This window comes from Phyllostomus discolor, chromosome 3 (assembly GCF_004126475.2).
Source record: "Phyllostomus discolor isolate MPI-MPIP mPhyDis1 chromosome 3, mPhyDis1.pri.v3, whole genome shotgun sequence".
Lineage (NCBI taxonomy): Eukaryota > Metazoa > Chordata > Mammalia > Chiroptera > Phyllostomidae > Phyllostomus > Phyllostomus discolor.
Window position 1 is genome coordinate 195,216,915 of NC_040905.2, and position 13,923 is coordinate 195,230,837.

General features: G+C 49.1%; 1 protein-coding gene across 1 annotated transcript; it reads right to left on the reverse strand.

Moving 5' to 3' along the window:
- Nucleotides 1-369: 369 nt before the first annotated feature.
- Nucleotides 370-7,326, reverse strand: C3H9orf152 (chromosome 3 C9orf152 homolog). The gene is made up of 2 exons (XM_028525772.2): nt 6,180-7,326; nt 370-2,223 (listed from the first exon to the last, which is right to left on the reverse strand). The coding sequence occupies exons 1-2, from the start codon at nt 6,370-6,372 to the stop codon at nt 1,694-1,696; spliced, it is 723 nt and encodes a 240-aa protein (XP_028381573.1). The 5' UTR covers nt 6,373-7,326; the 3' UTR covers nt 370-1,693.
- Between the last annotated feature and the right edge of the window lie 6,597 nt (nt 7,327-13,923).

The following is a 13,923-nucleotide window of genomic DNA, read 5'->3' on the forward strand; positions in this document are numbered from 1 at the left end:
TTTTGATGAGTGGGCCAAAAAAAGAAAGAAGATGTGGGTGTTGTGAGATGTGGGGGTTGTTTGTTACTGCAGCAAGACATAGCCTGATTGACACACTACAGAAAGGGGGGTTAGTTGTGGGAATCTTTTTTTTTCTTAATTTATTTAAATCCTCATCTGAGTATATGTTTATTGATTTGAGAGAGAGAGAGAGAGAGAGAGAGAGAGAGAGATCAATGTAAGAGAAACCGATTCGTTGTCTCCCATACACACCCTGACCAGGGATCGGAACCATCAACCTTTTGGTGTATAAGATGACGTTCCAACCAACTGAGCCACCTGGCCAGGGAGTGGGAATCTTTTTTAAAATAAAATCAAATGACACAGTTTTGTTTTTGTTTTCTTCAGAAAATGTTCTTGTTTTTCATTAGACTATAAAAAAATTTAACAAGTTATTCATTATTCACAAAAGGAATCACAATGAATATCCAAGTTGGAGTGAGTTTCTGGGTGGCCCAAGGAGCAAGCACACATATATTTTTGACAGGTAATGACAACCCTAGCGAACCACTCAGGATGTGACTAGGCAAGGCTCTGCCGTGGGGGAAAAGGATGTGGGAGAAACTACAGAGAGGGGATCGATATGAGGAAGAGGCACCTCGGATGTGTTTAAATATCATTACTGAAGTTAAATATTAACCAGGAAAGACATACGTTATTCCCCATCTCACCCAAGTAACACCTGCTTCACTTTCTCCTACGTTTAAACTATCCCAGGAAGGGGCCGAGCGATCCAAATGTGGCAGCAAAGGGAACCGTGTGAGGGAAACACATATATTCTAAGAAGGAACGTTTCCTTGGCTCCCCGTTTCTTAGACTCCTATGACAATAGGTCTTGAATGATGGGCAGTGTTAATAAGAACTTAATTTAGAGAGAGGGGAGAGGGAGGGAGGAAAAGAGGGAGAGATGACAGGCAAATAGAAAAGTAGAAAGAAGGAAGGAGGGGAAGGAAGGGAAGGAGGAAGGACAGAGGGAACTAACTCTGTGACATGGGGGGTGCCATCTCAATGGAGGTGAGGGGTGACCAATCCTTCCTAAAGGCCCCTTAAACACCCCCAGTGGTAGGTGGCATTGCCCTGCCCCCTTTCTCCCTGGGGGACCATACCCTGGGAAGCTCAGGCTGAAATGGTGTGGTCACTACCAGTAAACGTAGTGACTTCTAACTGAGCTGGCCTCCAGGCAGAGCAATCCTCAGAGCTCATCTTCTCCAGAACACGTGAGAAATCACCAGAAGGCAGTGGACACGAGATCATCCACATTCATCCACACTCCAGGGTGCTGCCAAGGCATCCCAGGGGCTAGGGTCCCTGTTTCATTGGTCAGAATTCCCCGGTGCCGGTGTCGGGGACTGAGCAGGTGCCCTACCAGGCATCCGGGGCTCCGTGGCAACGTCTTGTTTAAGCAGAATGGGGCTGCATTGGTCAGACAGCACTCCTTCCTCCTCCGCTGTGAGCAGTCCGGTCTGGGCAGCCTCCCTTCCGCCGAAGGACAGGACCCTGTGCCCACCGTGCAGTCCATTTCCCACAGTCCCTGCCCTGGAGTTAGTCCAGTTCTGTGCACAGCCGGAGGCCCTCGCTGTGGCTCTGCCTCCTAGGTTCTTGGATGAGACCGCAGATGGTATCAAACTCGGGACATCTGGCTGCATGGAAAGCGTCAGGCTGGGCCATATAAGCCCAGGTTGCGGGCAGCTTGGGAGATCCTGGGAGTCTTCCTCTGGGGAAATGGATAGTGAGCTGGTGTCCCAGACCTGTGTGGGTTCCTTATGGAGGAAGGGCACCGGATGCCATTGCTTAAGCCAGATCCCACCGCCTGCGTTTGTGTTTCGCCCACCTGACCCTCGTGCGGGGGTGCTGCCTCTGGCGTTGTGGTGTCTTGCTGAGTCATCTGCTTGTTTTCAAGCAAGCCTGGGTCCCTTTGCTGCGGCAGCCTTTGCCCAGACCCTGTGAACTTGCCCTTGTGTTTTATGTGATGACTGGTCTCCTGGGGGAAGGCTTGGACCGAGCAGTGCATCTGCAGGTGTGTGCGCCACGGAGCCCCGAGGACCTGCGGGTAGCCTCCCTCGTCCTCCTCCCGCATCCCCGCCGCCTCAGGATCCGCCTGGTCCAGGAACAGTGAGTGCCTCCTCTCCTTGTTGATCCAAACAGCGCTGACCATGGATTCAGCAGGAGCTGGTGTGTTCCCACCTGAGAAAACAAAGGCAAAAGCAGGGTCACTGCTGGAAGGTATGTGGGCAGCTCTCATTAATGAGGGCTATGCCCCAAATGGCACAGAGGCCAGGTACCCGGTACATTGCATGTGTGTGCACGCATATATAGGGAGACACATGTGATTCCACTCACATATGCTCATACAAGTGCACGTCCTCCCAACCTCACTCATTCACATACTCACACCCATGCAAGCTGTCTCTGTCTTTCTCTGTCTCACATACACAAGCATTCATACACATAACAAATATTTACTGAGCACTTATTATGTGCCAGGCACTATTTATTCTAGGTCCCAGAAATGCATCAGTGAACATGGGGACAAAACCCCTACCTTCACGATGTGTTCTAGTGGGGTAGAAAAGCAATTAGCAAATGAATGGAATAAAGTGGCAGCTGGTGACCAATGCCATGGTGAAAAACTCGAGCACCACAGAATTTAATGACAGACCTCAGTTTTTGTCTGCACTGAGGGACTGACCCCTGGGAAGAGCACAGGAAGTAGCATCTCAGGCTGAAAGAGTGTCAAGGAGAGAAGGCACACAGGTGACCACATACACTCAGGATTCACATACACTCCCCAGTGGAAAGGACTCAACTTACGGGTCTGTGTGTTGTATGATCCTGAGAACAGGTTTACCACCCAGGGTGGGGGAGGACTCGTCCTTATCCTTCCTTCCCACAGACGCCGTTGTGGGGACACCTTTGCAGGACCCACTGCTGCCCTGAACGGACCTCAGGGATGGGGATGCGGACCCAAGTCTCTCTTCAGGGCCGTATCCTTACCACCTTGTTGAACAGGATAGTTTCCTGCCAGCTCTGGGGGCAGCGAGTGGGGACTGCGGGAGTGAATGTCTATAAGGCACGTTCTTATAGCAAGTGGGCCCGTGGCCCGCCTGGAGAGCCCTCTGAAGTGTCGGCAAAGCTCCCTTGAGCATTCTGGCATTTGTCCCCTGCAGGAGGCCCTGTAGGTGACGAAGGATATGGCAGGAGTGGGGAGAGAGCGTTGGAGGAACTGAGTCAGAGGAAGCCCCTGAGCTCCAGTCCTGGGAACCCAGCACACACAGAGGACCTACGCAGCCATCTTTGCCGCATCACAGTCCCGCAAGCACGAGCTCCAGCGGGAAGACAGAAGATTTGTTCCTGCTGCCTTCCTGCGTAACTGTCTTCTTGGTGTAACAAACACGAAAACCTTTACAGATATCCAACATGCTCTGTGCTTAATTTGTGAACAGAGGAGGGCGGGGAGATGCTGCTTCCTTGATTCCCCATCCTCGGTTCCATTTGCCGGAAGACAGGGGTCGGGGAAGAGGCGTTTTGCGCCCCTCCTTGGTTTCTCTCTCAGCTGGACGCAGGAACGGGGAATGGGGAGCTGCAAAGAGGAGCCGCCTGCCAGCGCTGTTGGGAATGCCGGAGGACACGTGCACATAAACCACTCGGCCCAGACATGAGCCCCATCCCTAGTCCCTTCTCCACGAGACGAGTCCCACACTACCTGCATGTGACAAAAGTGTGTGCCTTTTGGACGCCAGCCACTGGGGTGCAGGGCCTTCCTGGGCCCCAGCTCATGCTGCCACGGTGCCCTTACGTTGCATCAGTGCAGCGATGCTGCTCTTTAGAACCAAAAGTCTAGAATCGACATCCATCCCATAATGCTAAGACCAGATGAAGAATGCTAATTCAAGGCCCTTCATTCCACGAATCAACTCCCAGACCACCTGCCCTTCCAAACACAACTCAGTGTGTTGAGACACTGGAATCTGGTTTCAGTCGGAGCCAATCTCAATGGTCCCTGTATCCTCCTGGGTGTCTGTGTGCTGGGTGCAGGGCCTCACTGTCTCCTAAACTTCCTCTGTGCACTTGGCTTCATGACATGAATACCGCCTGCTGTTTCCTACCCATGAAAAAATATTTAATTGTAGTAAAACACACATAAGACTTAGCATCTTAGCGACTTTAAGGGTACGGCTCAGTGGCATCAAGCGCACTCACACCACCAGGCAGCTGATCCCCAGCCCTTGTTTCATCCTCCCAAGCTGACCTCTGTACCCGTGCAAGCACGGCTCTCTGCTCCCCCCTCCTCCCTGCCCCTGGCAACCACCCCTCGGCTCTCTGTCTCTGTGAATCTGCCGACTGCAGGTACCTCACAGAAGCAGAATGGCACCGTGTTGGTCTTCTTGCGACTGGCTTATTTCACTTAGCATAATGTTCTCAAAGTTCAACTGGGGTTCTCCAAGGCCCACCTGTGAACGAGTTTCCTGCCTTTTTAAGGCTACAATATTCCGCCCCTACCATTTTGCGTCCTCTCTCTGTCTCTCCATGCTTCTCTTCCCCGGCTTGTCTCTTAAGGAGTTGAATACTCCAGAACTCTAGTGTTCATCCTAGCCTCTTACCAGTTTCCATATTGACCTGCCGCAGTTTTACCCAAGCTCACAGCTTCAGCTGCAAAGCTCTATCTCCGGCCCCAGTTCTTTCCCTGAGATCCAGGCTGGCGGGAAGTCTCACAGACAACTGTCTCCGATGCGGCATATTCACAAACAGGTTTCCACCCCCCTCCCCGAGTCTTCATCGTCTGTGTTCCGTGTCTCCATGAACGGCAGGCACCACTGTCGACCCTGCTGCTCAAAGACTGGCGAGATTGCTTTTTTGTCTCCCTAGCAACATTTTCACCTTACTTTTGTCAATGTACCCTGATTTCTTCCTGGAGTAGGTAGCTCTGGGTTAGAGAATGCACGAGGAAGGGTCAGCTGGGAGGAAAAGGAGAAGGGGATGGTGAATTCCATAGGGCACCTTAAGTGTGCATTGTCTTTGGTACATGGATTCGTAAGTCTGAATTGCAGGCGTGTTGAGTATGGTGCTTTCATTAGCTAATGGTTTCATGTAATGAATGTTTGCTGAATGAATGAATGAATGAAAGAGCAACATTGAGGGTGAGATAGGGCTTTAGGAAACTTTCAGCTTAAGCCTGCCTGCAGAGGTGGGGGGCAGGGTTATTTGGCTGTGACAGTTGGTTCAAATGGATCCCGTTGCTTGGCAACAGCCCAAGTAATGGGAGATGGTCGCTTTCAGCTCAGAAGTGGCACTTTTGTCTCCGAAAGGCAGCACGCTTCCTGTCCAGGATGGTGAGGTCCCTCTGGCCCCTGATTTCTTTCCGGCCTGACCTACTGTGGGGCGGGTTTCTCAATGAGTGCTGAACTATACAGATAGCCACAGAAATTCCCAGCACAGCCTTGACCTTTCAGGGGACCTTCCCACCTCCCTCCACCTGTTCCTCTGTTAGAGGTTGAAGGGCTGGGGGTTGGCAATCACTTGATTCCTGATTCCTGTGTTCCTAACTTCCTCCTGCCATGAAATCTGAGTTCCCAAAAGGAACAGGCTTCTCCCCTTAAAGGGGGGGGGGGTGCTTCTCTGTCTCATTGCACCTCCCTGGCTGCTGTCTGAGGCTGTGAGGAGCAAGCTGCCGGAGCCCTGCACTGCCTCGGGCCAAGGCCCAGGCTGTTAGGGACGCCGTGTCTTCTCTCTCCTGAGCTAGGTTCTCAGGTTTGCAGGAGGGGCCTGGGTGAGACCCAGCCGGGAAGCAGAGGTCCCATCTCCCCACCTGGCCTAGCAGGGGGGCCCAGCCTGGCTCACCTGGCAGACCAGTCCAGCAAGATCTGAACAGAAGAGCAGAGGCCAGGGAACAGCAGGCTGCTGGCCAGATGCCTGGCTGAGGGCCCTGGCTCAGTAGACAGAGGACTGAGTCCAGCAGGGCTACCCTGAGCCAGCCTCCCTGCCCTGGCTCCCGCTCCAGGGGACCTGCCTTCCTGCTCCTCCCCACCAGGAGAATCTTCTCCCCTGGCTGAGCCCTGGGACCCCCAGCCACTACGTCCAGTCCACCCACAGCCAGGCCCTCCTCCCCTCCATGGCTGCTCCCAGCAGCCAACCAGCGTTACCTATTGGGAGCACCACGAGGTGGGCCTGGGTCCTCTGCTGCTGCCTCAAGCCTTCGTACTGGGCTCGCAGGAGCTGGATGCTGAGTGGGGGCCCTTTCCCCAGGGCCTGCGTGTTGGAGCCGTCAGCCATGAAGCAAGACCCCAGCTCCCAGAAGTGGGCTGGGCACAGGCTGGGGTAGGGCAACCCCTTCATCTGGATCCGGGAGAAATGCAAACACTGGGTGGGGCAGGAGCGGGGAGGAGTGGGAGGTGGTGGGGCCGAAGGAGGAGGGTGGGGAGGGAAGTGAGGAGGGAGGGTGGAAAGATGCAGGGGAGGGAGAGGGAGGGAGGAGGCATCGGCAGGGGGACGCTAAGCGGAAAGGAGCAGAGTGGAGGCAAATGCAGGGCCCAGTGTAAAGGTGGGGGAAGGAGTAAAGCAGAGTGTGGGGTGGGGAGAAAGGCCAGTGAGGGAACTGGGGAGAGGAGAGGAGAAGGGGTGGGAGAGAGGGAGGAATAGTCAGGGGAAGCAGGGAAAATGGGGAGCAGGAAGGGGTGTGCGAAGAGGGAAGGAGAGAATGGAGGAAGAAGGTGACAGTGGGGGGTGTTAATAGATGAGAAGAGAGGGAGGCGGGCAGGGGCTGCAGGAGGAGGAAGGGGGAAGAAATGAGTGGGGGTGAGAGACCGAGGGGCACAGAGATGAGGGGAAGGGCCGGGGGATAATGAGGAAGGCAAACACAGCTGCTCAGAGTCCTTCTCAGGGCCCAAGGCGGCGGCGGTGTAGTCCAGGTCCTTCGGTGCTGGATCCTGAAGTTTAGAATCCACGCTGAGGTCTCCCACCCACCGGCAGAGCTGGAGCTGATGCTGGGATGCCGAGTGCCCGCTCGGCTCACACCCCTTGGACTGGCACCTGGACACCCATCAGCAAACCTGTCCGTTCAGTTTGCCTGTGGAAAAGAAACACCCTCTGCAGCCTCACACAGCGGCTGCCGGGGCAGTGTACGGGCTGCAGCCATGTCCCAGGAGAAACCCAGCAGCAAAGTTGTCCCCAAGATCTGCACTCACCCCCAAAACGCATCTCAGGAAAAAGCCCAACCCCACTTTGTCCTCTTCCTTGGGGACAGAGCCCAGGGGAGCCCAGGCCTCCAGCCAGCCCCACCTCCCTGACATTTGATGCAGCCTCTGCGGTCTCAGCGTTCTGCCACCAGGCAATGAGCTGGTGTTTACCTTTCCCACAGCTGGGGACTCCCTCAACCTCTGCCTGCCAGCCCCCCCACCCCCACCTCTGGAAACCCTCTGAATCTTAGATGTTCTGTCTTTTGCATGAGCTTCAACCTATCCTTGCTCCACTTAGATGATGAAGTCCCTTTCTATCTTCTCCTAACATCGGGCTAACAGCTTGCCCCCAACCCAGTATGACTACAGAGGCAATGGAAACAGAGATTGAGCATAGAAGTCTGGGGGGTTAGCTGGATGGGACCTAGTCACCCGATATGCATAAGAGGCGGAGGGTACGTCTCCACTGGGCAGTGTGTGACTTTGCCAGGGCTGCAGAACAAAGCCAAGTACCACAGATTGCTAGTCATCTGTGTGTCACTGGAAATTGCTAGTCATTGGATGTGGGTTGCGTGTGGAGGCATGTCCCAGTCATTGGCTATGGGGGCGAGAGATGGAGGGTGCATCTTCCTTGGGAGATGTGTCAGTTTGCTGGGGCTGCAAAATAAAGTACCGCAGATCGGGGGCCTGAACAACAGAAATGCCTTATCTCACAGGTCTGGAGGCTCGAAGGCTGAGATCAAGGTCCGTAAGGTCGGTTCCTTCTGGTGACCGTGGAGAGAATCCATGCCGTGTCTGCCATCCAGCTTCTGGTGGTTTGCTGGCAATCTTTTGTGTTCTTTGGCGGGTAGATGCATCACCTGATCTCTGCCTTTAGAGTCACGTGGTGTTCTCCCTGTGTGCATGTCTTCGTGTCAAAATTTCCCCTTTTCATGAGGAAGGACAACAGTCGTATTGGATTAGGGCCCACTAATGACCTCATCTTCATCCAATTATTCTTTATCCGCAATGACTCTATCTCCAAATAGGGAGATAGACTTCAACGTAAGAATTTGGGGCACACAATTTCACATAGCAGGCAGGGGGAATGGCAGTGCTGTTCATGGAGGTGGTGCAGGTGGGGAGCAGGTGGTGGGGGGAGGGAAAAGAGGAGGGCTTCGTTTCACATGTTACATTTGCGGTGTTGCTGGGTCAGCAGACGGGGGTTAGACACTTGGTAGAGAGATGTGTTATCAGTTGTGAAAATGGTGCAACTCATTACGGGGGAAATTTTACCATTAGACGGTCAGGCATGTATGGAATGGAGAGACGGTCCAAGTAGCTCCTCCTTTTCCCTTTCAGCCTCCCGGTCAGCTTGTTCCTGTCTTTGTTTCGGGGGCAGAAAACAGGCTTCCCCTGTGCTCCCCCAGTGCCTTCCTTCTCTCCTCGTGTCCCAGGTCGGGCTACTTTCTCTTGGCCTCTGGTCCATCACTGTGCTCTGAGCATTCAAAGAAAGGATGAGTGGTCCCGGCTGGTGGATTTTCTGTAAGAGTACTTCTTAACATAATTTCTGTACTATTATGTTTTTCAAAAAGGTCTCTCTCTTTCTGCCACCTTAAGACCTTCTTAGTTTTCCTGGCTTGCGTTGGGTGTGGCTCCATCTGCGGAGTGAGAATGCACTCCCTGAACAGGGCTGGAGAGGTGAAGATGCCCACCCTACACCCTACGTGGTGAGAATGGAAATCTGGAGCCCCCATGTGGCGGCTGACATCTTAGAATTGAATGAAATTTCCAATGTAGGAGAATATTTCAAGATACCAAGCTCTGGAAAGACCAATATTTAAGGGGCAGGTGGAAGTAAGAAGGTAATATTGAAAATTCAAAAAGAGCAATCAAAATGGTAGGAGAAGAAACCGTAAAGAAGGAAACCATGAGGAAGGGAAGAAATGTCACATGAGGCAGGGTGGCTGAAATGGGGGAGAATCCCCTGGTCTCCCCAGCTTCCCTGTAGAATAGCTCCTGGGAAATGTGTGTGGATGGCTGGCCATCTGTCTGGCTACACATCGAAACCACCCTGGGAGCTTTTAAAGAAACACCAGTGCTGGGGTGTCTCCCCTAAATGGCCTGATTTAACTACTCTGAGGCGGTGTCTACAGAGCGACACATTTCTAAAGTCCTCCACTGCTCTAGAGAGCCCTCTGCCTGGTTTACTGAGTCCCTGGGCCTTTGGTTAAGACACAAGCTTCTTCATCCCTTTTTTTAAAAAAATATTTTTAAAAAAATTCTATAGTTGTATTTTTTAAAAAGATTTTATTTATTTTTTTATTTTTAGAGAGGGAAGGGAGGGAGAAAGAGAGAAAGAGAGAAACATCATGTGTGGTTGCTGGGGGCTGTGGCCTGCAACCCAGTCATGTGCCCTGACTGGGAATCGAACCTGCGATACTTTGGTTCTCAACCTGAGCTCAATCTACTGAGCTACGCCAGCCAGGGCCATCCCTTTTTAATAGAGGGCTTCTATCACGAGCAGAAGGCAAGAGGGGCCCCTCCGTGCTGGTCCAGCTGCCATAAAACCTGCCATAAATTGAATTTGACTTCTGTTGGGTTTTGTCACTAAGCTGCCAGGCTTCCCCTGTCAGTATTCATAGTTGTCTTTCTCTACATGTGCATCTTTGTAGATGTTTCAGTAAGGAGCATCTATTAATTGCCAGTGGTATGCCTTTTCGAAGCTTAAGTACCTTCTTTTACTTCAGACAGTTCTCTCCCTCTTAACACTCAAAGCTTTAACCCATTCGGAGCTGATTTTAGTGTTGGGGTGTTAGAGATAATAAGGCAAGGAGCTGGCTGTTTTCCCCTCCAAACAATTGCCCAGTTGTCCCAGTACCACCTGTGGTATAATCAACCCTCTCCTTATGATTTAACAATAATAGTGTAAGAAAAATATGGCATCTGTACCCCGCCCCAGGAGTCTGCAGAAATAACTGAAAAATATGATTGAGGCTGGAGGGAGCCCTTGCTGGAAAAGGTTCAGTGCTGCCACCAAAAGGGTGTCCTTTAGCCCCGACTGGTGTGGCTCCAGTTGGTTGGGTGTCTTCCCGCAAACCGCAAGTTCACAGGTTCGAGTCTCAGTCAGGGCCCGTGCCTGGACTGCAGGCTTGGTTCCTGGTTGGAGCGCGCACAAGAGGCAACAGACCAGTGCTCCTCTCTCACACTGATGTTTCTCTCCCTCTCCTTCTCTCTCCCTCCCCTCTCTAAAACTACATAAATCTCTAAAAGAAAAAAAAAGGGGGGTGTCCTTTATTATTCAGGTAGACTCACAAGGGGAGCAAGAAATGAGATTTAAGTTTGCCTGGGGTTCAAGATACATGAGTAGGGATGAGATGCTCTGGTACTTGAGGAAATGTTTGCCCGCGTGTCATTAAACTGCACTGAACCTGAAAATTAAATTCTGTGGGTGAAAGATGAGCCTGTGCTTAATCCAGCAGGTCAGCTAACAGGTCCTGGGGTTCTCCCTGGGGCTTAGAGTAAAGGAAGGTAGACCTAGAGGATCCGGGTTCACTCCTCTCCAGGAGGTCCAGCTATTCTATGAGACCTGGGTAACAAGGTGTCACTTCTCACTAGGGCACTACTCCAAAGAGAATCACCCCACCTGGAGGCACTGTGACCAAGGAGCAGCCATGGGTGAGTGGAGCACCAGAGGCTTGAAGAAGGAAGCCATAAGGAATGCTTTGAGAGCCCAAGGCCAGCAGGGCTAGGTATGGAGTGGGTACGGGACAGCCGTGAATCCTGCCCCGGAGGAGGAATTCCATTTCAAGTTCTTTACACTGGAAACCCCAGGGAAAGCTTAAGTTACCCTGATCTTTGGTTTTCCCTTGTTCCCTCTGTCCCCAGTTCACTAATCTGCTTTCTGTTCCTATGGACTTGCCTCTTCCTATAAATGAAGCATTTTTTGTCTGACTTCTTTCACTCAGCATCGTGTTTTCACAGTTCATCTGTGTTGTAGCAGAGATCAGGACTTCATTCCTTTTCATGGTTGAACAACATTCCATTGCACGTAAATATCTTCTTTATCCACTCATCCGGTGCTGGACACGTGGGCGAGTGCAGGAGCATTCCCGTGAGTAGTGCTGCTCTGAGTGCTCCTGTGCGGGTGTCTGCTGGAATGCCTGTTCTCAGTATTTCGGGGTATTCTGTCTGGGAGCCGGGCTGCTGAGTCCTGTGGGTTTTGTGTGCTGTTCGAATCGTGAAACTTCCTGGATGACATTAAGAGATTTCAGCGCCTCATGCTTTGTCTTTTCTGAGGACACACCGAGAACTCTGCCCGGCAGTCAGCGGGCCTTTGCGCACTAGTTGGTTCGTGTGTTTGGTTTTACCGGAAAGAGGGTAATACTTTATCATTTTTTTCCCTGTAATGACAAAAATAACTCTCTGGCTAGAAACAAGATTTTGAGAACCAATGATACCTTCTGAATTCTTTTCCAACACTACTATTTCAAATATTTAATACATTAAAAGTCCATGGTGAAAAATGCATGAAAGTTCTCCCAAATTTGTTTTGCCACGACTTGTAAGAATTGTTACCTATGCAATTATGACCATATTTGGCCATGTATAATGTGCTCCCATATGTAACATGCACCCACGTTTTTGGCCCAAACTTTCAGGAAAAAAACTTTCATTTTAATTTTTTAATTCAATTTTTAATTTATTTATATTTAGATACTTGATTTTTGCATTATAAAAGAAGTTTAAAGGAGTTACAATTTTAATGCATGAGCATGAATAAAAGAATTAAACATAATTATATTGATATGGGGTTAGTACTACCTATGTATAATGTGCACCCTTATTTTTTCCTCAAAAATTTGGGCAAAAAGTGCACAGTATACATGGCAAAAGACAGTATTTTATGCAATCACTGTATAAAATCATCAGTGAATTTTAGAGGCAGTGCTGATGTGCCTGGAGTCTGCAGCCAGGATACCTGGGTTTGAAACCCTTGCCACTTACAAGTTGTGAAATCTTGGCCAAGTTTCTTAATGTAAGAAACAGCCCTGTGCCTCAGTTTCCCCATCTGTTAAGTGGAGCTAATGTAGCACTTCTGTAAGGATGCAATGTCTTTTTTTAATTTTATTTAAATTGTTGTTGCAGTACAATTTTCTATCTTTTACTCCCATCCCAACCCACCCAGCCAGCCTTCCCCTCCTCCCTCCCATTTCCCCCCACCCCTAGTTTTTATCCATGTGTCCTTTATACTCATTCCTATAAACCCTTCCCCTTTTCCCCTGAAATTCCCCTGAAATTCCCTCTCCTCTCCCCTCTGAACTCTGTCAGCCTGTTCTTTATTTCAGTGTCTTTGGTCATATTTTGCTTATTTCTTTGTTTTGTTGTTTAGGTTCCTGTCAAAGGTGAGATCATATGGTGTTTGTCTTTCACTGCCTGGCTTATTTCGTTTAGCATAATGCTTTCCAGCGCCATCCAAGCTATTGCAAAGGGTAGGAGCTCCTTCTTTCTTTCTGCTGTATAGAATTCCATTGTGTAAATGTACCATAGTTTTTTGATCCATTCATTTACTGATGGGCATCTAGGTTGCTTCCAACACTTGGCTATTGTAAATTGTGCTGCTACGAACACTGGGGTGCATAGGTTCTTTTGGATTGGTGTTTCAGGGTTCTTAGGATATAATCCTAGCAGTGGAATTGCTGGGTCAAAAGGCAGATCCATTTTTAGTTTTCTGAGAAAATTCCATACTGTTTTCCATAGTGGTTGTACCAGTCTGCAATCCCACCAACAGTGTACGAGGGTCCCCTTTTCATCACAACCTCTTCAACACTTGCTGTTTGTTGAGGATACAGTGTCTTTAGAATGGTGCCTGGCATGAAGTCAGCACTATCTGAGCATATTTTGAATGTAAATTCACAAATTGGTCTACATAATTACAATACCTTTAATCATCATAATCAACAACTAAATGATAGTGCAAGTTCTTCTAAAGTAGGATCTTAAAGATTTTAGTTTTGACGATATCCACACTATCAAAACTTAAATGTCTACAAAAGAACGTTTTTCTCCCAAAATAAAACATATAAAAGTTACTGATAGAAATTGAGACAACTACTTAATAATTAACCTCAAATACTTAAAAACAGATATCACAAGTTTTAAAACAATTTTACTAATAACAAAACATAATGCACTATAATAACAGCCTCCACATTTTGATTTTGAGGCCAAGATTCAAGTCACTCAACATTTATTCATTAAATAAGAATTTATTCAGCTACTGGAATGATCCAGACCCACTAATCAGTACAGAACAGTAAATTAAATGAACATTATTCTCATAGAACTTCCAGTTCACTGTGGGGAGAGAGAAGAAAAACAAGTTAACTAATAAAATTAGTTAACAACATAAGCAAAAGATATTGGAAAAATACATTTTCTAATAATACATTTCCTGGTCAAATATGAATAAATTTTGGTTTAATCACATTTAAAAATGAAGGAAAAAATAAGTCAATTAACAATTGCATAATTATAATATGAACTAGATGAAGAGAATACAATAATAAATTAAATAATGCACATAAAGTGTTTACAGATTTCCTGGCACTTAGAAAGTATGCAATAACAGTTATCTATGAGTATTTACTATTCCAATAATCATAACTTAGCCAGTTTATTCAGCAGTTTAAAAAAAAATCGATCATCTCAAAGTTTTCTGCCCTCTAGTGGG